Here is a 26396-nt window from a genome sequence, read left to right on the forward strand (position 1 = left end):
AGGATCGTAAAGCCTGACATGACTCAGAATGACACACTCCAGGTCTGCCACTCCTCCATGTCTACAGCGCCCCAGCTGTTGAGGGAAGAGAAGTTCTCTCGAGGAAACCAAGAAACATTATATGTAAATAATTATTTAAAAAATTTTATTTATCCCTTTTTTTAGTGAGAGAGACAGATGGTTAGACAGACAGACAGAACTCTAGAGCAAAACACTGCTCAGCTCTGTTTTATGGTGGAGCTGGGGATTGAACCTGGGACCTCAGAGCCTCAGGCATGAGTGTCTCTTGCAGAACCATTATGCTATCTGCCCAGCCCTGTGAACAGTCACTTACTTACCTACCTAAGCCATACCTCCCCCCGCCCCCACTGTGTCCTTAGATTGGAGACCCAGTGCCCTTCTTTCAATTCCTCTCATGTGGCATCACAAAACCTCACCCTCCTACACTGTTCCTCCCATCTCCTCTCAACACTTTCCTCTTGTCACAATGGTTTGCTCAGTTCTTCAAGTGCAGTACGTCCTTTCCCACTTGAGGGTCTTTGCGTATATCATCATCACCATCTAGGATAATTTCTGGGGTCTTAGCTTAATGTTCAGTACTCAGGGTCACACACTCTGATCACCTCACTGAGAAAGGTTTCCCCTCTCTTGTTTTCTATTTCTCCTTATTGTATTTTTCATTCACACAATTCCAAACTATTTACCTAAATGCTTTGATTCCCTTTCTGCTCCCCCCCACCTCTCTGTCCACTGGTGTCACTATTGCCACGAACACTGCTAGAATTTTTCATGCATTTTCTTGGTCGTTTACAGTTATACTAATATTAAAATGTATACTCAATATTATTCTAATAATTTACTAGTAGGATTATTATTTTTTGTTCATTTGTGTTTGAAAGTCACTAGCATACAATTTACCTCGAACAGTATCTATTGTGAATTTTAATGCCCTTGGAAACTTGTAGGGAGCGGTAAGTCTATAATAAGAGAATATTGGTAAGGATACAAATGTCTTTCTTGGGAAAACAGAGCTTTTTATTTTCATCATGGCTGGTCTTGTATTCTTTCATAGAGCAGTTGGTATGAAAGAAGATATTAAAGGCTCAGTACACTGTGTGAGTTTATAGATACGTTCAAACAAGTCCCCCAGCTACTCAGAGGACACTTTGATATCCTAGAAGGATTCATATTCTTGCTTCTTTTTATTTCTGTTTTACCTGACTTAGAGAAAAAAAATAGTAAGCTGTATATTTTCAGGGAACAATATTTAAAATATGAATTGTTTGTCAGTGAAGGGGCCCTGAAACTCTATTCAATTGACTTTCCTCAGGAACTCGGTGAGGAGCTCGGGATCATTCCAGACTGGCAAGAGGAGTTTCTCCTTGGGGCAGTGACTGTGGGTCAGGGCTGGTGGATGGTCACGCTCACTTGATGTGTTGTGCAACCTTCGTGGACTGTCAGCTTTCCAGGCTATGAAATTTATAGGGCTATTATCACCTTGCTATTCTAAACAAGTTTTAGACAAACACATTTAAACCCCACATATTCAAAAGACTCAATAGGCAAATTATCTAACCGGCACTAAATATATCTCCCTTTTGGAGACAAACAGACCTAGATTCAAATCCTAGTCCTCTCCAGTTACTGACTGAGCTTCAAGCTCCTCACTGGTAGAATGAGCATAGTAGTTACTGTCCTCTTCAAATGAATGTGAATCCTAAAAGTAGATGTCCAAGCAGCCAGGGGCTCTAGAAGGTGGTACTATACAAGGAGACACGCTCGGTGGGGCTTTGCACACACACACCCGTGTGCAGTCTTCATAATCAACCTTGGGATGACTTTGTGCCAGAAACCCTGGCCATCTGGGATAAGCAGATTGTGTGGTCCAGAAGCTAGTCCCAGGTGTGCTGGCTAGGATAACAGCAAACAAAAGATGCTTTCCTAAGGGGGATATTTTAAGTCTGTGGGGGTTGCACCCGTCAGTTCCCAACGTTTCTACTGCTGTGACATATGACAGATCATGTTCGCCAGCCAGTGCAGCCCCGGTTCTCACAATTTGTACATTTCCTGCCCCCCCCCTTTTCCAGAAACCTCTCCTGAAAGCAAATGAGAACAGCATTATTATAAAAATGCCCTCGGCCTTGATCTAATTCTGTCTGCAAACTTTAGTATTTTAGCCATCATTTGTAAGGTTATTATTATTTTTATTATTGTCTAAATTACTTGTTGGATAGACAGCCAGAAATCCAGAGGGAAAGGGGTGACAGAAAGGGAGAGAGACAGAGAGACACCGGCAGCCCTGCTTCACCACTTGCAAAGTTTTCCCCCTGTGGGTGGGGGCTGGGGACTCAAACCCGGGTTCTTGTGCACTGTAACATGCACTCAACCAAGTGTGCCACCCACTGCCTGGCTCCATTATTTGTGACAAATAGCTTTGATCATGCTACACATAAAACTTGACAAGTGAGTATATTCCACATTTGAGAACTGGAAACATGGGCCTCCCAGCAACCCATGACAAGCCACACAGCCTAAGAAAGACCATATGGAACATTCTAGGGCTCTGTAGATTTACCCAGTGGAACTGTAGTCCAAGTGAGTGATGCTAGATAAAAGGCAAGGCAGTTGGAGTCAAAGCAGTAGACTGGCTGACTTTGTGATGAACAACATGCCATCTTCAGACATCTGGCTAGCTCGCCCCACCCACTCCCCGCCCCCTGAGTGGAGAAAGGTCATTAAGTGAGATTAATAAGAAACATAAGCTAATTCTCAGGCATTTTTAACTCTGTTCTAAAAAGGATTCGTCAGGGGATTAGAGCAGGAAGCAGGGTGACCTTGTTTGTTTTCAACCCACGGCGAGTGGGAAGTTGGGGATCCAGATGGTTGGCCTCAAAATGCAGCACTGGGGCCCCTCAGCTGGGCCGGGCCTCCTTCACTGCTCAGGCTCTGGGCACAAGCACACTGGAGATACAGGCCGTGTCTCAGGAGACACACACTGAGCACCAGCGGGGAAACAGCGCTGCCGTGTGCCCTGTGCTGTGAACTGACCACGTTCTGAGCGTGCTGTGCTCTCTGCCGCTCTTTCTGAGCATCTGTGCACGGCAATACATAGCTGCCCACAGAGTCCTCTCCAGCCCACAGGACTTCGGAGTGTAGTGACGGTCAAACTCACCCTGTGACCACAGAATGCGAGCTTGATCTACAGGGATGCAGAGGTCACACAGGCTCCTAAGTTGAATATGGGTGCCAGACCAAATCAAATCAATGGGGTTTACAGTCTACAATATTTATACCCCTTTCCCATATTTGGGAGCTACTCTCTTCCCTGATCCAGCTTTCTGGTCCTTTTTCCCAGCCATGACATCATCTCCCCAGACAATAACTAGGATCCACCTGCATAACAGATTTCAGGCTCAGGGGGAAAAAAAAAAAACACTAGTATAGCCACAGGCCCTTTGGAATATAACTAAAACATGCCTACTAGCTATCTACAAAATGGAGACCCCCCCCAACTCTTCATCTGCACTATTTCTAGGGTTTGGGTCCATGATTGGTCAACAATTTATTCGGCTTTGTATGTTAACTCTCTTTTCAGCCACCAGGTTCCAGATGCCAGCATGATGCCAACCAGACTTCCCTGGACAGACAACCCCACCAATGTGTCCTGGAGCCCTGTTTCCCCAGAGCCCCACCCTAGTAGGGAAAGAGAGAGACAGGCTGGGAGTATATCAACCCATGTTCAGCAGGGAAGCAATTACAGAAGCCAGACCTTCCACCTTCTGCATCCCACAATGACCTTGGATCCACACTCCCAGAGGGATAAAGAAAAGGAAAGCTACCAGGGGAGGGGATGGGATACGGAGTTCTGGTGGTGGAAATTGTATGGAGTTGTACCCCTCTTATCCTATGGTTTTGTCAATGTTTCCTTTTTATAAATAAAAAATTAATATAAAAAAACCCTCAGCCTGTGGAGGGACAGGAAAAAAAAACACCTCTTTCTCCAATATCATCTCATTAGCTTTTTCCCAGTACTTTTGATGAGGGGTAATGGCACCGCCAGTCAAACAAGTGGGAAAGATGGCAGGCTCCGTCCCCTCTACCTCTCAGCAGCGTATGTGGGAGCCCAGTTAATGGCACAGCTCCTGGACCCACATGACAGGGTACAGAGATAGACGTGTGGTCCACACCTATTCTAACTAGTAACTACTAGTTTAATAGACATCTTAGAGACACAGTTGCAAAGCACATGTGGCGAAACACCTCTTCCTTAGAAATGGCAGGTTTGGCTGGCTTAGACAACTCAGATGTCACCCCCGCCCCAAAGATCACAGTAAAGAAGTGGAGATACATCGCACGGACTCTTGGGAGAACGGACAAGGTATGCCGGCAACGTGGCCGCAGCAGCAGCTTCAAGCACAAACTGAGGTCTGAGACAAGGTGGCCTCTGTCCAGACAAACCTCCCCAAATCTGCAATCAGATGGTGCTTTCCGCACTATCAGTTAGAATACTAGCGAGCACACTGGACTGTAAATTTCAGTCTCCTCGGAAAGAAATCAGAGGAATGCTTTGACTGCATTTCTAGTTTTTTGATGATTCTGTGATTTCTTTCTTTCTTTTTTTTTTTTTTTTTTTTTTACCTGTTGTCGAATTTCTTCCTCCATTTTCACTGGTGAGCCCAACTCTGCCACTTGCTTGACGCCTTCACTGGCATAGCCTCCGTACTCCCACAGCACGTAATTCTTGGAGTGGGATCCACCAATGATAGCAGACCAGTGATTGGCCCGGCCTGGGAAAGTCAATCAGGATGCAGTCATTAGTGCAATTATGGCTCCAGGAAAGCATCCCTTACATGGTGGCTGGCAGCATAACTGAGCCATGACTCAACCCACACTGACTCAGCAACTGCTCCGTGTTAGGCCCTGTGCTGTTCCGGGATGAATAATGTAACCGCCTTCAAGCCAGGCAGCCTGGGGGATGTGCAGACAGGGGGATGGCAGATGCTTGAACTAGTGAGACACCCAGGCAGTTACGAATGACGACTTCTATCTCGGAGGGTCTCAGAGCAGAGCAGAGCAGAGCAGAGCTGAGAGAACTGTAAAGGCCACTCAGATTTCTAAAGCAGAAGGGAGATGAAGAGCTGTGTCGGCTGACTCAGAAGCGTTAAAGAACAGGATGTGTTTGGGAAATCACTCATAACTTTGACAAATCGTCAAAGGGAGAGGGAGCAAATGATGGCAGAGAGGTAGGCAGGAGCCTGCTCATGGGTGGCCTGATTCCAAATGCTTCAGGAATCTGAATGCCATTCAAAAAGGGTCTGAAACCACTGAAAGGTTCTGAGCCAGGGAATGACACAATGAAATCTGAATTGCAGATAAATCACCCCAGTCAGCATGTGAAGAAAGCCTTCCAGGGAGAACACTGGAGGACACAGAGAGGGAAACGTGTAAGGTGTACAAGGAAGAGGACCGAGTGAAAACAGGCTTGGACAATTCTCATGGAAGAGAGTCGGGGGTAAGCGCTGTCACCTTTTATGGGATTTCCAGCACATGGTTAGTCAGTGAAAAGACTGGATACGTGGAAGTGACACGTCCACAGCATTTGGTGAAAGTCCTGCAGGACGGTGAACGCAAGATAATGAAGGCTGGGCACACGGAATGACACAAGGAAGGAAAAAGGTCAGATTTGGGGAGGAAGTCAAGGAATGGTGAGTCAGCACCAGGACCTGGGGCTCGGCGCGTGAACCCACTGCTCCTGGCGGACATTTCCCCCATTTTATTGGATAGGACAGAGAGAAACTGAGAGAGGTGGAGGGAGATGGAGAAGAAGAGAGAAAGACAGACACCTGCAGACCTGCTTCACCACAGGATAGAACTGATTCATCATCTCCAAGTCATTCTTTGACTGAGTTTAGGAAGTTGCAAATGAAAGGCTTTTTTTTTTTTTTTTTTTTTTTTTTTTACAGCTTAGTGAAGATAAAAAACTTGAAGTGGGTGGACCAAGTTATTTGGTTTACTATGCTGTAGCCTAGAACTCTCTGGGGCTGGCGGTGGTGCCCCTGGTTGAGCACACATGGTACAATGTACAAGGACCCAGATTCGAGCCTCCGGCCCCCACCTGCAGGGGGAAAGCTTTGCGAGTGGTGAAGCAGGGCTGCAGGTGTCTCTCTGTCCCTCTCCGTCTCCATCTCCCTCTTTCCTCTTGATTTCTGCCTGTCTCTAGCCAATAAATCAATAAAGATAATAATTTAAAAAGGATTCTGAATAGGATACGGCCTTGTTCACAGCCACCACCTGCTGTCCCAGGACTGTCGGGCTCAAGGGCGCATGTGACACAGCCACAAAGCCATCCTCGTGGTCCACTGAGGGTAGCCATGATGATGCCCCTCCAGGGAGGTTTGTTCTCTGTTTCCCACACACCAGGGGAATGCAGATTCCATGTCTATCCTTCATATCTCTAGAGAAAGTAAGTGGAGATGCTGCTTTCTGAGTTGGGGGCAGTGCTCTGTCTGACATCTAAATCTAGTGCTTTGTAGGGGCGAGAACCGAGAGCCAGTTAGAAGCACGGTACAGAGAATGGCGTCAGCATCTCTGCTCAGAAGGGAATGTCCTCTTGTTCCAGAGTCAGCCTACCTGCGATCCTCTCCCTTATTATCTTAGCTCAGGCTGTTCTCTCTCTGCTTAGCTAATTACCATTTTTCCTTTCTGGTTCACTCAGAAGCCTCCAAAGACTACCCTGGACTAACCTGCCTTTGTCTCCTGTTCCCCCACAGCACGGCTCACGGTTATGATTAGTATTGCATTTCTGTTTCCTCATTAGAGTGGAAGCTCCCAGCAAGGGTCTGTCTGTCCCTGCAGAGCCTAACTGCACCTGATGCATTCTGAGTGCTCAGCAATTCACCCAGGTAGTCAAATGAAAAAAATGGAATCAATGCTTGAAGCACTGGAAAGGAGGTTTGCACAGATTTGATTCCATGCGAATGCACACAAGTGGAGTTCAGGAGAGTCCCTAACACCTACTGGGTTAATGCACTCGGCGATTTTGAATGCAGTTTAAAAAACAAACTACATCTCTTTATCTGATGAGATAAAGATCAGGTTGGGGGTATGGATCAACCTTCCAGCGCCCATCTCCTGAGGAGAAGCAATTCCAGAAGCCAGACCTCCCACCTTCTGCACCCCATAAAGAATTTTGGTCCCTACTCCCAGAGGGATAAAGAATAGGGAAGCTTCCAATGGAGGGGGTGGGACATGGAACTCTGCTGGTGGGAACTGTCTGGAACTGTACCTGTTATCTTATAATCTTGTTAATCATTATTAAATCACTAATAAAAAATAAAAAGAAAGACTGGTCTGAAAACCTAAAGTCAAGGATTCAAATCCTAGCAGCGCTGCTCAGTTGTATAAACTCGATCAAATTTCAATTACTTTATATTCCTTGGTCTTTTCCCCGTTTGTAATCAAAATATGATCACGCCTGATCTATCAGCTGAGTACAAGAGTGAAATTCAATTAAAACATGAGAGAATATATGTGAAATTACTCTTAGCACACAACAAACACTCAATAATTATAGCTTCCTCCCTACCACATTGCTAGGGAGGTTACATAATGAGTAAGACACGGAATCTGCTTTTCATTCAGCACAGGGGATAAGAAATAAGCACACGAGGGAACGAGGCAGGATAGCAGGAGCGAGCACAGTCATGGGAGGATCGCGGGAAGGACCCAGATGGACCTTTCTGGTCTGTGCCTTTGACTTCCCTTAACTATGTGCCAAGCCCAGTGGCAGGCCCTGGACACTGATGGGACTTGGATGCGGCAGTTTTCCTGGAGGACTCACAGTCTCGGGGCGGGGAAACAGATGGGTAAGCCGATTAACCGGTCAGAGTGACTGCAGGAAAAAAAAAATAATAATACAGCTAACTCCAAATCTCTAAATCCAAGGAATCAAAAAGGTATGAAAGTTCAGAGAAGCAGTAGCCTCGAGGAAAAAAAAAAACTGCACAGTGTTCATTTTGAATACTATATCATCATATCCAACTACTGGGTGGTTCTGCTCATTTGAGGAATATAAATAATTAATAACGTATAAACTTGGGAACCAAACCAAACCAAGACAGGAATAGCAAACTGTCTCTAAGACTTTGTGAGAACTATGGGAGTGGGGAGGCAGTGTGGGACTACACCCTTATAATTTTTCTTTTTTTGCCTCCAGGGTTCTTGCTGGGACTCGCGGCCTGCACTACGAATCCTCTGCTCCTGGAGGCCATTTTCCCCATTTTGTTGTCATAGCTGTTGTTGTTGTTAGATAGGACAGAGAGAAATGGAGAGAGGAGGGGAAGACAGAGAGGAGGAGACAAAGATAGACACTTGCAGACCTGCTTCACCACTTGCGAAGAGATCTCCTGCAGGTGGAGGGCCGGCTGGGGGCTCGAACTGGGATTTTTACGCCGGCCCTTGCGCTTTGCACCATGTGTGCTTAACCCACTGTACTACCGCCTGACTCCCACCCTTATAATTTTTATAAGCCATGATTAAATCACTAGTAAAAAATAAGAACTAAAAAATGTTATTGCAAGGGGCCAGGTGGTAGTACACCAGGTTAAGCACAGATAGTGTGAAGCATGGGGACCCGAGTAAGGATCCTGGTTCGAGCCCCCGGCTCCCCACCTGCAGTGGGGTCACTTTACAAGCAGTGAAGCAGGTCTGCAGGTGTCTGTCTTTCTCTCCCCTTTTTTGTTGTCTCCTCCGTTCTCGATTTCTCTCTGTCCTAACCAACGACAATGGAAAAATAATGGCCACTAGGAGCAGTGGATTCATGGTGCAGGCACTGAGCCCCAGCGATAACCCTGGAGGCTATACATATACATATACATATACATATACATATACATATACATATACATATACATATACATATACATATACATATACATATACATATACATATACATATACAGATACAACAATTCAACCTTCTAGCTAATAGAGCTCTTAGTTTCCTACACAGTTTTGCCATATTCCACATTCATTTTATAATTTTTATTTACTTTATTTTATTTTTTAATTTCTTTATTGAGGGATTAATGTTTTACAGTTGACAGTAAATACAACAGTCTGCACATCCTATTTCTCAGTTTTCCATATAATAATACAACCCCCACTAGGTCCTCTGTCTTATTTGATTTTCTTATATTTGGTAGGATGGAGAAAAATTGGGAGGGAGGGAGAGAGAGGGAGAGGAAAAGAGACTCCTGAAGTGCTGTGCGCAGAGTCCATAAAGCTCCCCTGCAGGAAGGGACTGGGGGCTTGAACCCGTGTCCTTGTGATGTTAGTATGTGTGTTCATTCAAGTGCCTGCCTCCCCCTCACTGATGTAAATGTTAACATGTGGAGTGACATCAGCTTCATAACAGGTACTAGAGGTTAGAAGAGGGAACAGACAAGTCCTCTGGAATGGGGCAAGGCAGAATCCACGAAAACAAAACAACAACAACATTTATATGCAGAACAACGGGACAGGGGTGGCTGGTGCTTTCAGATACAGAGAGGGAGAGAGGCTCAGACCACAGCTTCAAAGTTTCTTTCAGTGTGGCTGCTGCTGGGCTCAAACCTGAGCCACACACATGGCACTGTAAGGCCACCGCGCAGCCCACTTGTGGCCTTCCTAAGGGAATATTCAGTGAGGCTACTGGTGGGATCCTCAGTGACAGAGCAGGGCATTAGCCTTAGAGGGAGAGCAGAGAAACATGCCAAGAACCATTTCTCTGCTTGACAGATGATAAGCTTTGAAACAATGGAAGCCCTCGAGACAAGTTTTATTTCCCCTCTGGGCAGGCCATTTCCCCTCAGGTGAACCATTTATCAGTAATCAAGTGAGACAACACACAGTTGTGGTAATAAACATGGTTTCGGCCATTGTTTGTTGCAAGGAACATTCCACTTTGAAGTTTGCTCCCCCTCCTCCTCCTCCAGCATCTCCCCCCCCTTCCCAAAGCCTTATAATGCCTGTGAACACAATAAAAATTTGCAGCTTGATCAGAAACCTGTCTTTCTGTCGTTCTTTCGTGTCTCTTGTCCCTGTCATTCCAGGTCTTTTAGGTTCCTAGCCCCTGTTCACCACCCCGCTGGTCGGGGCAGAAACAGATCTCGTCAACCTCCCGGCTCTAAGTAAGGCCACGAGTCTTCAGTCTAGCACATCTCAGCTAGGCTGATACACATCTGCCTCAAGATGATAGTTTCTTACAGCCTGGCTGAAACAGAAACAGAAGAGAACCCGGGAGAAAGAAGCAACTGGACTTGTGAGTCTGAAGTACTGATCACCAAGCAGGTGCATGTGTCTAAAAAGCCCACTCCATGGAGAGATGGGGAGTGTATGTGCAGTGACCTCTTTTTCTGAGACTTTTTTCTGTTGTCTGCCATTGCAGGTCCTAGAAGTACCAGCCTTCATAATAATGCCAAAACAAACAAACAAACAATCACAAACAAGTGCTGATCGAAGAAGAATTGAGAATCGTGTCTGGCCTTTTCTCTGATGGAGGATGGGGCATGCTGCGTGGTAGATGGATTCCTGCAGATGGCAGGTGTTCAGTGATAGTCCGGGTCTTCTGGCCTGCTTTGCCAGCAGCTGCATTCCCTTGCCAATCCCAGCATGGCCTGTGTTTGTTTCCTTGACATCCATTTTCGGACTTCACTGGAGAATGTCCCCTAGACTTGGTAGCTGGTTTGCTACAACTACCTGTTAGCCATCCTCAGCCTTGCCTGTAGTATCTCAGAAAATGTTTTGCTTGGGGTCCTGGCTGGGCCATTATGGCATCCAGTATAGCAGCCATATCAAAGCTCTCCTAGCCTCTCAGCCCCACCCACCCATTATCTCATAGAGAACTGTTGTGGTCTTATTTTATTTTATATTTTTTTGTATTATCTTTATTTCTTTACTGGATAGAGACAAGTAGAAATTGAGAGGGAAAAGAATGATAGGAAGGGAGACAGAGAGACACCTGCAGCCCTGCTTCACCACTCACAAAGCTTTCCCCCTGCAGGTGGGGACTGGGGGCTCATACCTGGGTCCTTGCTCATTGCAACATGTGCGCTCAACCAGGTGCACCACCACCTGGGCCCCGTTTCTGTCTTTTAACACTTCTGAGAAGATTAACATCAGTCCATCCATAGACTCATCCCTGTACCATGTGCCGGTGTCCAACAGAAAAATGGTGGGGGGGGGGCGCTGCCAGCTTTCTTTAGGAATTTAATCTTGGATGTCACTCCCCTCTTGCCCTTGGTGTCCTCATCCTTGGGCTCAGTTCCAGAATGTGCCTGGCTGCTGAAGCTTAGGACTTGGCTATAGAACTTGGCACTGCCCAGGACACAGTTTGTACTTGCCCTCTGGCTCTTGCTGCTCTTGGCTGAACTCACTCTGACCAAGCTATCATGAATTTCAGGATCCCATCCCAGTACGGACTCCTGGAAAGACAACCCTGCATGGGGCACGATCTACCACGCAAGCCAGAAATCCTGCAACTCTGTTTCTCTCTTCTTCACTCAATTAGCACCCCCCCACCCCTCCCTTCAGTTCTCCAGAGAAGTGTCACTGTGCATTGAAGGGAGATCCTTGCACTTCAGTGTGATGGTTAGATAGTTTTGGGATTTTCTCCGAGGCCTCTGGTAGTGGTGATCTATTCTATTGATTAATTAATCAAATGAACATACACAAGGCATATGCTAGGTGCTAGGCAAGTGGTCAGAAAGATAGAGTGCTTGCTTTTGTTTCCATAAAGTTCTAAAATTTAGATATTCGGATGGTAGCGCAGTGGGTTAAGTGCAGGTGGCGTTAAGTACAAGGACCAGCGAAAGGATCCCGGTTCCAGCCTCCGGTCCTCACCTGCAGGGGAGTCGCTTCACAGGTGGTGAAGCAGGTCTGTAGGTGTCTATCTTTCTCTCCCCCTCTCTGTCTTCCCCTCCTCTCCATTTCTCTCTGTCCTATCCAACAATGACGATAGCAATAACAACAACAACAATAATAATCACAACAACAATAAAACAACAAGAGCAACAAAAGGGAAAAAATGGTCTCCAGGAGCAGTGGATTCATAGTGCAGGCACCCAACCCCAGCAATAACCTTGGAAGCCAAAAAAAGATTACATATTCTTTGTGGCTGTGTTCACGCTACAATGTCAGAAGCAAGTCTTCACAATGGAAATTGATTTTAAAACGCTCTAAACTATTGACTATGAGAGAAAACATTTTCCAAAACTTGTGCTAGGCTACAAGAAGAATCAGACTTGCTTCCTCTCCTTGAAATGTTCACTCTGGATAGTTGGGCAGAAGTCATAAAGGGAACACTCTCATAGGAAGTTACAGTATTGTTTGTAGAACTTTGGATAAAGGCAGAAACAGGGATAGCAGAGCACACATAAGGGGATGACTAAGCCAGTCGATTCTAGAGAAGGCTTCTTGGAAAGGAAATGGCAGCTGGACTATTCGGTTGTTGGCTAAGTCACTACGTATATTTTTTCTATGTTTCTCTATGCAAAAACATATGAGTTTTCCAGTAGCCCAAAACAGTTGGAGGGATAAATAGGAGTTATAAAGGAGATTGGAGATTAAAGGGAGACATTCCCACTCACTCCCAGAGGGACAAGTATGCAAAGCAGCATAAAATAAGGATACAAGAAAAAGTCAGAGGTACATGCAAAACCCTAAGTAGGCGAGGATGTGTGTGTGCAGGGCAGGGATATGGTTAGTGATGAAGCTGGTCAGCCAGACAAATCTTTTTTTATATTTATTTATTTATTTTCCCTTTTGTTGCCCTTGTTGTTTTTTTAATTGTTGTTGTAGTTATTGTTGTTGTTGTTATTGCTGTCATTGTTGTTGGATAGGACAGAGAGAGAAATGGAGAGGAGGGGAAGACAGAGAGGGGGAAAGAAAGACAGACACCTGCAGACCTGCTTCAGCGCCTGTGAAGCGACTCCCCTGCAGGTGAGGAGCTGGGGGCTCGAACCGGGATCTTTACTCCAGTCCTTGCACTTTGCGCCACCTGCACTTAACCCGCTGTGCTACCGCCCAACTCCCCAGACAGATATTAAAAAGGGTTATGAATGTCTTAACAGTTAAGTTTTTATTTAGTTTGAAGGCAGTATAAGGTAGAGAAGAGAGTAAGAGAGTCCTGTCTATAGTCAACTCCCCAGTCTATATTTAAGTATCTAACTGGCGCTTCTCATTCTGGTGCAGTCAACGTTACCAGGCAACTCCTCTGAACACAAGTAGTGTAAAACTAGGCAAAAGTTATGAAGTTTCAGTTTCCAGATCTTGGGAAATAGATACAAAGAACTACGATCCCCGAGAGAAGGGAAACACCAGAGATAAGTCCCATATTGTCCCTGGGCATCTCTGGTTTGTGGTCTAGGAAGGGGAATGCAGCAAAGGAGGGTCCATCTATAGGAGCTGAGAAAGAAGAGCTAGGGGTTTGCTTGCGCAGATACCTTTTACTGCAAGAAAGTCAGGAACTAGGGGATTGTACAGAGAGAAAAAAACTCAAGAATATGCTTAGGAGTCCCATCAGTCTTTCACCAAACACTGTTTCATTTGGGCAGGTGACATTCCACAAGGCCTGGGAGAGGCTGTCTGCAGGGACCCAGAAGGTGAGTAAAAACCCCAGACGTCACATAATGCCAGTGGTGGAGACCTCACCACCATATCGGAAAGCACTGCTGACTTCTTTAGACACTTGAAACTCTAGAAAAGTCACAACTTATTTAGAAGTCAAACCACTCTGGCTGGGCCAGGTGGTAGTACAGCAGGTTAAGTGTACATGGCGCTTAAGGACCCTTTCAGAGATCCCGGTTCGAGCCCCCAGCTCCCCACTTGCAGGGGGATTGATCGTTTCACAGCCAGTGAAGCAGGTCTGCAGGTGTCTATCTTTCTCTCCCCCTCTCTTGATTTTGCTCTGTCCTATCCAACAACAACAATAACAGCAATGGCAACAAAATTTTAAAAATGGCCACTAGGAGCAGTGGATTCGTAGTGCAGGCAGCGAGCTCCAGCGATAACCACTCTGGCCTTAGAGTAGGAGCTATCTCAAATGTTATGCTAACAAAACTTAAAAATTAAGTTTTGAAAGCAAATCAGAGATCTACCACTAAATTAACCATTGGGCAGATCAGCTCTCTCCCCCCTCCTTAAACAGAAGACAACAAATCCACACACTAAAAAATATAGCATGTAAAAAGCACATGACTCAGTAAAGATTGTTAATACATACACAAATGAAAAACAAGGTATAAAATCATGAAAAAAGGCACTGGAAAAAAGTTCAGAGATTATAGACATAATGGGATTATTATATAAGGAGATAAACATTATCAGTCTTCTGGGACAGGCATAAGGATACCAGTTCAAGCCCCCGGTTCCCCACCTGCAGGGGAGTCATTTCACAGGCAGCGAAGCAGGTCTGCAGGTGTCTGTCTTTCTCTCCCCCCTCTGTCTTCTCCTCTGCTCTCCATTTCTCTCTGTCTATCTGACAACAAGAACATCATCAACAACAACAACAATAATAACTACAACAATAAGGCAACAAAAGGACATAAATAAATATTTAAAAAACCACTATCAATATGTCTAACGAATTAAAGGAAAAGCTGGACTTGATGAATAAATGGAGACACAAAGCAGAGAAACAAACTATTCTAAAAAAATTGTAGAACTGGAAAATGTAATCTCTACATTATGACACAGCAAAGAAAAATATGTGTAAATGGATAAGGTGAGAGAAACAATAAAAATGAAGCACAGAGAATGAAAATTTTGGAGAAAAAAATGAACTGGAGTCCCAGTGACCTCTAGAACAAGTAGTTTATCACAGTGGCAGTTAGACTTTTAGGAGAGGATAGAGAAATAGGCTGTAAAAACATATAAAGATTAAACAACAAGGGCAAAAAAATGAAAAATAAATAAATAGATGTAAAAAAACTAAAAAATATATAAAGAGCTCAGTAAACTTCAATAAGCATTGAAATGAAACAATTACACTAGGTACGAGCACATTAGGTATACTGTAATCAGTTACTACTTAGAAAAAAGGGAAAAAGTATTAAAAGCAATTGGAGGAAAGAAAAGAGATATTGCAACCAGAAAAACAAAACAAATTAGAACAAATAAGAAATGACATCCCTAAAGTTATAAAAGAAATAAATTGTCAACCTCAAAGTCTATATCCTGCAAAAATGCCCTTCAATAATAAGGGTGAAATAATAGACTTCTTTTAAAAATATAAGTTGAGTTAATTTTTACCAGCATAGGATATTATTCCATATTAAAGGAAATTCTTTAGGTTGAAAGGAAGTGAAAACAGATGGAAACTTAGATCAACATAAAAGAATGGAAGTGTCAGAGATGAAAAATGTTGGGGTTGTGTCACGGGAGGGAGAGAGAGACCAGGAACTTGTGGAGGAGTGGGAACGCAAATCTTTATTGATGCGGATGCCCCAGAGTTCAGTGTGAGCACAGCGGGTTTAGGCCACGTGGAGCTAGCAAAATGGCCGCCTCCCGCTATGCACGCCAGCCCTTCTCCAGGTCTTCTCCAGGTCGGGACTTGGAAGAGAAAATAAGGGGGGAAACCAGGAACAGCAGCGGGTTTTATAGGGTAAAAATGGCAAGTTGAGATGGAACTGGCTAGGGAAGAGGGTGAAGAAAAGAAAAAGGCATTCTGGGAACTTCCTTAGTTGCAGTTGCTGTAGTCTAGCTGGCAGGAATTAGCAATACCCTGAGGGGATAATGTGGTGGGGGATATGTAAATAATACTTGCATGGAAATATGCAAGTATATATAATGTGGGTCCTCCAATGTGCAACCATATCTTTACAGTATCGCAACAGAAAAATACATTGGCAAAGGTACATCTTTTGTCTCTTTTTCACTGAAAAACTGATCTCTTTAAGTAAAAAAGTTCAAGATATTTTTTTCTGGGTTAAAAAAAAAACAACTCTCCATCAATGCTATCTTCCTGCAAAGTCAACCTTTTATCTTCCCTATGGGATTTTGGGGAAAGTTAAGTTTACTATTTCTACTTCCTCTCTTTGAATTATTTTCTCAAATCCTTGCACTGAGTTAGAACTCCCATCTGAACTCAAGTCTTTGCAATTGTGATTTTTGCTGGGGGCTGGGCAGTAGCACAGTGGATTAAGCATACATGGTGTGAAGCACGAGGACCAGCAGAAGAATCTCAGTTTGAGCCCCAGGCCCCCCATCTGTTGGGGGATGGCTTCACAAAAGGTGAAGAAGGTCAGCAGGTGTCTATCATTCTTTCCCCCACTCTGTCTTCCTCTCCTCTCTTGATTTCTCTCTGTCCTATGCAATAACAACAATAATAACAGCAACAAAATGGAAAAAAAGATGGCCGCCAGAACAGTGGATTCATAGTGCAGGCACCGAGCCCCAGCGATAATCCTGGAGGCAAAAAAAAAAAAAAAAAAAAAAAATGGAACAAGTATTTGTTCCTCATGTTCATACATTTAATTCTTCTTCAAGCTCATCCTTCTGAACCCAATTTTCAGAACATAAGACTCTTAACTTGTTTGGATGCATGTAAATCCTCGTCATTCACCACAATCTCATCTTTCTTGCAAAGAACATAATTCCAGGTTGCCCTCAAGCTCCCATCTCTACTGCTACTGTAGCTGCTGGTTAAAGGTTTATTGTGTACTGACAAATCATACTAGGGTTATAATGCTAGAAGAGAAAGTTTATTTAAAGGTGTCCTTCCAAGCTGACTTTTCACATAAACATTGTTATCTACAGGGAAGAGAGCTTATATTCCTGGCTGACTCCCACATGCTTAATATACCATTAACACCCAAATCTGAAGCCTCAGGGAAGAAGTTGTGGTATTTTGGATGATAAATTCTAGCAATATTAATCTAATTTTAAAAATCTAGGAGCTGGGAGTTGGGTGGCAGCGCAGTAGGTTAAGCGCACATGGTGCAAAGCGCAAGGACTGGCATAACGATCCCGGTTCGAGCCCCTGGCTCCCCACCTACAGGGGAGTTGCATCACAGGTGGTGAAGCAGGTCTGCAGGTGTCTGTCTTTCTCTCTCCCTCTCTGTCTTCCCCTCCTCTCTCCATTTTTCTCTGTCCTAACAACGACTACAACAACAATAAAAACAACAAAGGCAACAAAAGGGAAAATAAATAAAATTTTAAAAAAATCTAGGAGCTGGTATTTAAAAACTAAGCAAAAGCAGGAAATAACTTTGTTTTTTAAGATTGTAAGGGGGTGGGGGGATGGAGGGAGTGAGAGACAGAAAATTTCCCTTCCCCACTAATTTATTTCTCAAGTTTTAATTCTGATGGTTGTCTAGAACCTATAAATAAGGAATCCAATGCTCTGTGTGTTTACAAAGTTTTGAGGTAATAGAGAGTGAGAAAAAGGAATTACAGAGTACATACTTGTACAAGGTGCTTCTTGATGTAATTTATGTTTCAATCTCATCTTATTGATGAGGAAACAGAGACTTGGAGTGGATCCATAGTGTGTCAGTGGACATTTATTCAATAAATGGTTGAATAAGGATTCAGGTCATGATTCCTTTTTGGGGGGATTTTTTCCCCCTTTACTGCTAGCGACAAAGAAGACAAAGAAGCTAGAAGCTCTGGAAAAGTTTATAAAGCTAAGAATAGAAGCAAAGTCTATTTAACCAAGTCTCTATGTAGACTAAAGAAGAATCAGGCTGAGGTTTGAAGAAAATTCCAGCTCAAATTCTACACTTCATACCCATGAGTACAGAAACCTCAAAGGAAATATTAGCAGACCTATATTGAAAAAAATTTTTTTTTCTAGAGCAGCTTAACAGTCAAAGTTCAATACGATTTATTGCACTGGTAAAACAGAAAAATGCAACAATGCCTTCATAGATGCATAACAACCATCTGATTAACTCAAAATCCATCCACAGTAAAGGTAAAATTTCTGCAAACTGCAATAGAAGCAACTTTCTTTACCTCATAAGAATAGTTACACAAAGGCTGTAGCAAAAATCATACCTAATGGTAAGATGTTAAAAGGCTTTTCCACCACACAACTATGAACAAAGACAAGACTGCCCACTGTCACCACTTTTATACAACATGGTAATGGGTGTTCTAGTCATTACTATCTGGCGAGAGAGAGAGAGAGAGAGAGAGAGAGAGGAGGCAAGTAAGTGGACTGGAAGAACATACTTTGGCAGAAAGTAGAACTGTCTACAAATTTTCCAAAATGATTTTCCATAAATAGACAGTACTAATAAAGTAAATTTAAGGTATCCAAATACTGATTTTTATCTGTGGCAAAAAATAAGCTATTATTTACAACAAAATAAAATCCTGATATCTGAGACTAAATCTAATGAAAACTGAACAAGACTTTACAATGGTAAGCTAGAAGACCTTAATGTGAGTTTAGGTTAAATTTAAATAAACAGAGGGAATGTAACACATTTCCACTAGAGAGACCTGTCAGTAATACTAAGTTGTCCAACCTCTCTTAATTTGCCCATGAAGTGAACATAAACCCAATAGAAACACTAGTATGCTTAAAAAAAAGAAAGAAAAAGACAATTGAGACCAGAGTTCTGAAATTTATTTTTTAATTTTAATTTTTAAAAAAAAATTTATTCATTTATTTGATTTTGGACAGAGACAGAAATTGAGAGAGAAGGGGGAAACAGAGAGGAAGAGAGACAGAGAGACACCTGCAGACCTGCTTCACCACCTGTGCAGTGACTCCCCTGCAGGTGGGGAGCCGGGGGCTGGAACTGGGATCTTAACCAGTCCTTGCACTTTGTGCCACATGCACTTAACCCTCAGCGCTACCACCTGACTTCCTGGATGTTGGTATTCTTCGTGTTGGTTTGGTCCCCTTCCCCCTACCTCTGAGAGAAATGGTTTGGTCCTTGCTAGTTTTGCGCCCCTCTTTCTCCCCGCCCCGTATGCTAAGGACGCCCAGGGTCCCAGCAGCACCCGCGGAAGGAGAAACACAGGGAAGCACATGGTGTGGTGATTTGCCCGTTTGTGAATAAAGATACACAGCTTCTCAGCCCAGCCGTGTGTCCCCAAGTCACTGTTCACCACCGCGAAGCTAGCCCGGCCCGCTGGAGCCCCTGAAACATTAATGACAAATGGCGCCCAACGTGGGGCTGACCTGCGCATCTCTCAGATAAGTGAAGACAATTTGGCTACCTATGTACTATGGCCTTCTCTTCTGCTTGTGAAGAGATCTCCAAAGGCCTCTGCCCTTTCTTCACGAGACTGTTTTGCTGTTTCTGGAACATTTATCTCTGGACCACTCTGTGGTTTCTGCCCAACGCCAGCCCACAGGAGCCCAACGCCAGCCTGCAGGAGCCGGCTTTCCACCGTGTGGTACGGGGCATTGGGCGTGGGCTTCCCCCATGCTGCTCGGCCGCTGGGAGCAGGGCAGCAGATATGGCAGGGCCATGGAGCAGGGCCGCGGTGGCCTATCATGGCCACCACTCCAGAGCACTCTGCCCACGCCTTCTGCATGGCTGGCCCGCCTGCCCTCATGCTATAAAGTCTGGACAGATCCCGGACCACCTGGAGACCGAGGGTTCCCTGCCGAAACTGGGCCCCCTGGCCGAGATCTCCAGCTTGGGTCTGAAGGCAGACATGCTAGAATATGCAGAGATTCGTGCAGAGATCGCAACCTACAATTCCTAGAAGTGGAGCTGCGCGAGAGGCCACCTCTGGATGGTGAATTCCCAACAACGGCTAAGACAGTACAGATCTGAATTTGTGTTTAAAATGACATGTCTTTGCAACAAAGGTTTCTCTTCTTGTGTATTAAAGACCATGTTTATGTGTGTGTTTAAAGTTTGGTGACATTAACTTTAAGGTTAAAAATGTAACTTTAAGGCTATATTCTTACCAGACAGAGTTAAATGAAAAAGGTTTTCAACATAGTTCTCATAAAGGTAAAATTAACTTACATTTAAAGTCTGAGTTAAAAATTAGTTAAAAATCAATGTATTTTAACTAAGTTAGTCTAAAAAAGAAAACTGCGCACACCTAGGGTGTGTCTCCATCTTGAATGGGTGTAACAAAAGGTTAAAAAGATGCTGTTGATATGTAAAACTCTCAAATTCCTTCTCAGTTAAAAAACGTTAGATTGCGCTATGGTTATGCTAACAATTATAATAGAGTTATCAATTGTGGTAAACTTCTAACCTGCTACAAGTTTTGTTTCATAGTAAGTAAATTGCAGCTGTCAAGTTCTCTACAGAAAAGCCGAATTCCAATGGCTGACATTCCCCATCGGGACAGACATACAACAATTCACCCCCTGGCAATTCTTCGGTGGACATCTGCTTTGGACTCGCTTCTATCGGACTCACTGGTGGTACACCTTGGACACTTTACACAAAACTAGCAGCTTCCCTTATGCTGCTGGGTTTCTCAAAGACTGACTGCAGCCATGCCTTGGGACTCTAGGCCTCATCCTCCCCCCATGCTAGAAAATGCCCGTTGAGGCAAGTACACCCCCCAGAGGCAGGAAATGTTTTTTTTAAGCTGATAAAGTTTTGCTCACAGAGGCAAAAGATGGCCCCCTCAGGCCTTCCCTTGGCAGCACACTGGTTCTTGTTGCCCGCTTACATGTTTCTCCATGTTTGTGCCAGTTTCTTTTTTGAAAATGCCTGTACGATATAGGTTTCTGTTCACCCCACACCCCTGATACTGTGGTCATTTAGTTAAAAAGAAAAGGGGGAATATGTTGGTATTCTTCGTGCTGGTTTGGCCCCCTTCCCCCTACCTCTGAGAGAAATGGTTTGGTCCTTGCTAGTTTCGTGTCCCTCTTTCTCCCCGCCCCGTATGCTAAGGACGCCCAGGGTCCCAGCAGCACCCACGGAAGGAGAAACACAGGGAAGCACATGGTGTGGTGATTTGCCCATTTGTGAATAAAGATACACAGCTTCTCAGCCCAGCCGTGTGTCCCTGAGTCTCTGTTCACCACTGCGAAGCTAGCCTGGCCTGCTGGAGCCCCCGAAACATTAACGACACCCGGAGTTCTGAAATTTATGTAGAAAAGCACAAGGTCTAAGAAAAAAAAGCCAAAGTCTTAATGATGAGCAAAGATGGAAAGCTAACACGCCCAATGTGAAGACTAGACAGATAGATCAATGGAACAGAATGCCAGAAACCAGAGCCCATAAATAGACCGTCAGACATACCGTCCACTGATAAACGACAAAGGTGACACTAATGCAGAGGGGAATGAGCATTCCAATAAATGATGCTGGAGAAGAATGAATCTTGACGCCTCCTCTACACCACACACACATCCAATCACAGATCAACCCGATGTTTAGATAGGCAAGGTGGAAACAATAAACCACTAAGAAGCACACAGAGCTCTAACAGAGTTTTTGTGAGTTTGAGGTAGGAAACCATTCCTTAAATAAAATACAAAAGGTGCTAAGAACAACTGACCACTTGGTCCACATTAAAACGGAAATCTTTTGTACATCCCAAGGCCAAACGTTGAGGGTAAAACATCAAGTCTCAGACTGGAAGACGACATTCAGAATGTACATATTTGACAAAGGATTCATATCTGAAAACATATAAAGTCTCTCTATATCAAGAGGAAAAGGGAGAGAATGCAATAGAAAAAAAAAGTGGTCAAAATACCTGAACAGGTACTTAGTCAATTAAAATGGCCATAGCAACATACCAGTCAAAAATGGTAGAGATCAAAACTGGTCACAGTGATATTTCTGCACATATACTAGGTAACTAAATGAAAAAATAGCATCAATCGCTGGTAAGGAGATTCACCAGACCTCACTTGTTGTACAGAACTGTTGACAATGCCTCTATCAATGACCCAGCTATTCCACTCCAGCATACAGTCAAGAGTAATAATCCCTAAGCTTCCCAGAAGACAGGTTCATATAGATCTTATTTAGTACTGTTCAACATGACCCACCACGAGAAAGCACTAAAATATTTAACTTTAATTACAGTATATTCATGAGTGAAATATTAGAAGGAACAAAACTATACACACAGATGGAACAGAAACTGTAAAGTCAAGCAAAAGAAGCCAGGCACAGACTGTATGCTACAAAATCCTATGTATGAAAACTTATTAAAGGGGAGCCAGGCGGTGGCGCACCTGGTTGGGCGCACACACTACAGTGCACAAGGTCCCAGGTTCAAGCCCCTTGGTCCCCACCTGCAGGGGGAAAGCTTCACGAGTGGTGAAGCAGGGCTGCAGGTGTCTCTCTATCTCTCTCCCTCCCTACTTCCTCCTTCCCTTTTGATTTCTCTCTCTCTCTAATAATAAAAAATAAGCAAAAATTTAAAAATAGAAAAGCTTATAAAATGAAGAAACAATGTGTAAGAGAAGCCAAGATGTGGTTGGCCTGTGTCTGGAGAGGAGAGATCATAAGAGGACAGAAAGGAGGCTTCTGGTGTCCTAGTGGCTTTTTCTCATTTTCATGCTGGGAACATGGACGTGTTCAAGCAAATAGGCCACTGAAATGTCTGCTTACTATCTACCAGTTGTTCCATATTTCTGTTAAAAATGCCCACCAAGGGAGTCAGGTGGTAGCACAGCGGGTTAAGTGCAGGTGGCACAAAGCACAAGGATCAGTGTAAGGATCCCAGTTTGAGACCCCAGCTCTCCACCTGTAGGGGAGTCACTTTACAAGCAGTGAAGCAGGTCTGCAGGTGTCTTTCTTTCTCTCCCCCTCTGTCTTCTCCTCCTCTCTCCATTTCTCTCTGTCCTATCCAACAATGATGACATCAATAACAACAACAGTAATAACTACAACAATAGGGAGTCGGGCAGTAGCACAGTAGGTTAAGCGCACGTGGCGCAAAACGCAAGGACTGGTGTAGGATCCCAGTTAGAGCCCCCGGCTCCCCACCTGCAGGGGAGTCGCTTCACAGGTGGTGAAGCAGGTCTGCAGGTGTCTTTCTCTCCCCCTCTCTGTCTTTCCCTCCTCTCTCCATTTCTCTCTGTCCTATCCAACAACGATGACATCAATAGCAACAACAATAATTACAACAACTATAAAAAAATAAGGGCAACAAAAGGGAAAATAAATAAATATCAAAAAAAAAACTTAAAAAATTTAAAATAATATAAAATAAAATAAATAACTACAACAATAAAACAAGGGCAACAAAAGGGAATAAATAAATAGATAAATATCTTTTTAAAAGTCCACTAAGGAAAAAGAAAAAGTAAGGCAGAGTGCTTAGAGATACAGCTCACCATGTAGGACTCCTGTAATGACACATGAAGGGTCCAGATTCGAGCCCCGGCATCACATGGGAGGTCCTGTGGCACTGGAGGTAGCTTTGGTGTTGAAGTATCTCTCTCTCTCTGTCTCTTTATCTCTGAGTAGAAAAGCATCCCAGAGTGGTGAGATCAGAAATGTGTGAGGTCCTGAGTCTGGAAAAAAATTACTGTTCCTTGCCTCACAAGACTTACTGGAATACTTTAAGCGTAAGCTGCATGGTACAGAAATCAAAAGTTTAATTTTAATGTGATAGAAATGTTGACAAGAGATATGAGCTTGTAAGAAGTAGAGCTGAGCAGTCAAAGGTGACCCACTATATGTATGTGTGTGTGTGTGTGTGTATATATATAATATTTATTTACTTATTTCCCTTTTGTTGCCCTTGTTGTTTTTTATTGTTATTGTAGTTATTACTGTTATTGTTGTTGTTGATGTCATGGTTGTTAGATAAGACAGAGAGAAATGGAGAGAGGATGGGAAGACAGAGAGGGGGAAAGAAAGACAGACACCTGCAGACCTGCTTCACCGCCTGTGAAGCGACTCCCCTGCAGGTGGAGAGTGAGGGGCTCGAACCAGGCTCCTTAGGCCAGTCCTTGCGCTTTGCACCACGTGCGCTTAACCCACTGTGCTACCACCTGACTCCCGACGACTATATTTTAAAGACCAGACATGAGTTGCTCTGGACCAGTATCTCCACCTGAATGGAGCTGTTAGCCAGATATTGCAAAACTGCAATCTTTACTCTGGGAGTTGACATATTAGGGAGGCAGTCTCGTAGAGGGAGAGGGAGAGGGAAAGGGAGAAAGCTTGATTTATTTTCATTTGACAGGTATGAACTGATATGTTATGCTCTGTCCCATGAAAAGTCCTGGGAGTTCTGAGCCAGCCAGGTGACAGACAGGGCAGACACATAAAAGGACTGTGTAAAAGCCAACAACCACAGTGCCCAGAGTGTAGTCTGGGAATATATGATGAGGGTACAGCCAAGAGCCCAAGAAGCAGCGGGACAAGAAACTAGACTGGTACTGGCCTTGCTCCAGTGAATTTAGTTCAGCTATAGAATTTGTCTTTTAATCCAGGCTGATGTAATTATATCCCATTTGAGTATAATCTCTTTAAATGTCTGTGATTTTGGGCAATCCTTTCTGCTTTAAAATGTCAATAGTTTTGCCTTGAGATTGAGAGATCTTAGAATCAGGAATTGAACATTAGGGGTCCGGGTGTTGGTCTACCTGGTTAAGCGCACACATTGCCAAGCACAAGGACCCTGGTTTGAGCTCCCACTTCCCACCTGCAGTGGAGAGGCTTCACAAGCAGTGAAACAGAACTGCAGGTCTCTCTCTCTCTCTCTCTCTCTCTCTCAGTATCTCCTTGTCCCTTCTCAATTTCTCTCTGTCCTATCAAAAGCAAAATAGTAAGAATAGAGAGGAAAAAACAAAGCAAAAAAGTCATTGTAGTTTCAAACAAAACAAGATATGGCTAAGCCACTCTTGCTGGAATTGTACAGCCCAACCATGTGCCCTTCCTATTGTGCAAACTCTCTCCCATGGGAAGAAAACCTGCTGGTCTGTGAGGAGCAGCGCCACCCCAGACCTCCTTGTCCACTCGTCTTGGTCTGGACTTCCTTGTTCACTGGCCCTGGCTGGGTTCCTCCCAATAGACCTGACCTGGCTGTCAGAAATTCGTATCTCTCTGTCTCCCCGCCTCTCTGCTCCAACTCCTGATCTTCTAACGAGTATTAGTTTTCCATCAAATGATTTCTTAAAATTTCTTTATTGGGGGATTAATGGCTTATAGTCGACAGTAAAATACAATAACTTGTACATGTATAATATTTACACATAACAATACAGTCCCTACTAGGTCCTCTGCCATCATGTTGCAGGACCTGAACCCTCAAATAATTTATCAATATTTTATCTTAGTGAGAGAGATCCAACCCTTTATATCACTTTAAATTTATTATATTTACTAGTAATTTACAAGATTATAAACTTACAGTATAGCTCTATACTGCTCCCACCACCAAGGCTCTGTGACTAACTCCCCACTCCCACCAACAGTAACCATCACAGTTATCCCGAGGCCATAGAGGTAGGTTGACTCTTACTTTATGTTTTTCAAATTCACGTGTTTCAATGGTGTATATTCCACATGAGTGAAATTATCCCGTACTTCTTCTTCACTTCCTTCTTTACCCCACTAAGCATAATCACCACCAGTTCCATTCATTTTGTCTCCAAGGACACAATACAGTCTTTTTAAAAATTTTTGAGTAGTCCTTTTTCTTTTAAAATTTATTTATTAATTTATTATTGAATACAGACAGAAAAACTGAGAGGGGGAGAGGGAGATAGAAAAAGAGACAGACACCTGCAGCCCTGCTTCACCACCTGTGAAGCTTTCCCTCTGCAGGTGGGTACTGGGGGCTTGAACCCAGGTCCCTGTGCTCTGTAATGTGTGTGCTTAACCAGATGCGCGACCATCTGGTCACAAGTAGTCCTTAATTGAAAATATGTTCCAAGACTTTTTTGTTTGTTTGTATTTTTAGGATTCAAATGAATGATGTTTATTCCACTGTTAATGGCCTCCCCCAACTCTGAGATTCCACATTGCACTTTTTTCCCCTGATATTTTAAACTTTTAATCAGGAAAATGAAAAGGCATGCCCCAGAGAAGCACGTGGATCATTTGGACAAAGACAGATGACCCCATGCGGAAACTGACGCCCATTTTTACTTACTTCTAAGGCCCTGCCCTCACTTCCTTTCTAAGCCACACCTATATTTAACACAACTTCCGGGTGTGTTCTCTTTTTCCTCTTCCCTCGTCGTTAAGGGAGACAAGGCCTGACTTTCTCAGGTGTTCCTCACATTCTCTTCCCTTTCGGTGAGGAAGCGCCAATACTTTAAAGCACACACAAAGAGGTGACTCGTTTTCTCCAGGCCTGCAAAGAGGAGGTGCTGGTTGATCTGTAAGCATCAAGTGTCTACAGTAAAGGAGAACCAGAGCTCAACTTGAGTATTTAGGAATACATGGCCAGATCAGACCCTCACCCATCACCATGTGCCGGCAGATGGCAAAACTACAAAAGCAATA

The 26396-nt window shown here is 43.9% G+C and overlaps 1 protein-coding gene across 1 annotated transcript in view; it reads right to left on the reverse strand.

The window, feature by feature from the left end:
- The window catches only part of SPON1 (spondin 1), a 279569-nt gene that overhangs the window by 107782 nt on the left and 145391 nt on the right, over positions 1–26396 (reverse strand). Inside the window, exon 6 of the mRNA XM_060177124.1 lies at positions 4639–4787. Within this exon, the coding sequence (XP_060033107.1) occupies positions 4639–4787 (149 nt within the window). The remainder of the gene's footprint in view (positions 1–4638; positions 4788–26396) is intronic.

Source organism: Erinaceus europaeus, chromosome 17, assembly GCF_950295315.1.
Source record: "Erinaceus europaeus chromosome 17, mEriEur2.1, whole genome shotgun sequence".
NCBI lineage: Eukaryota > Metazoa > Chordata > Mammalia > Eulipotyphla > Erinaceidae > Erinaceus > Erinaceus europaeus.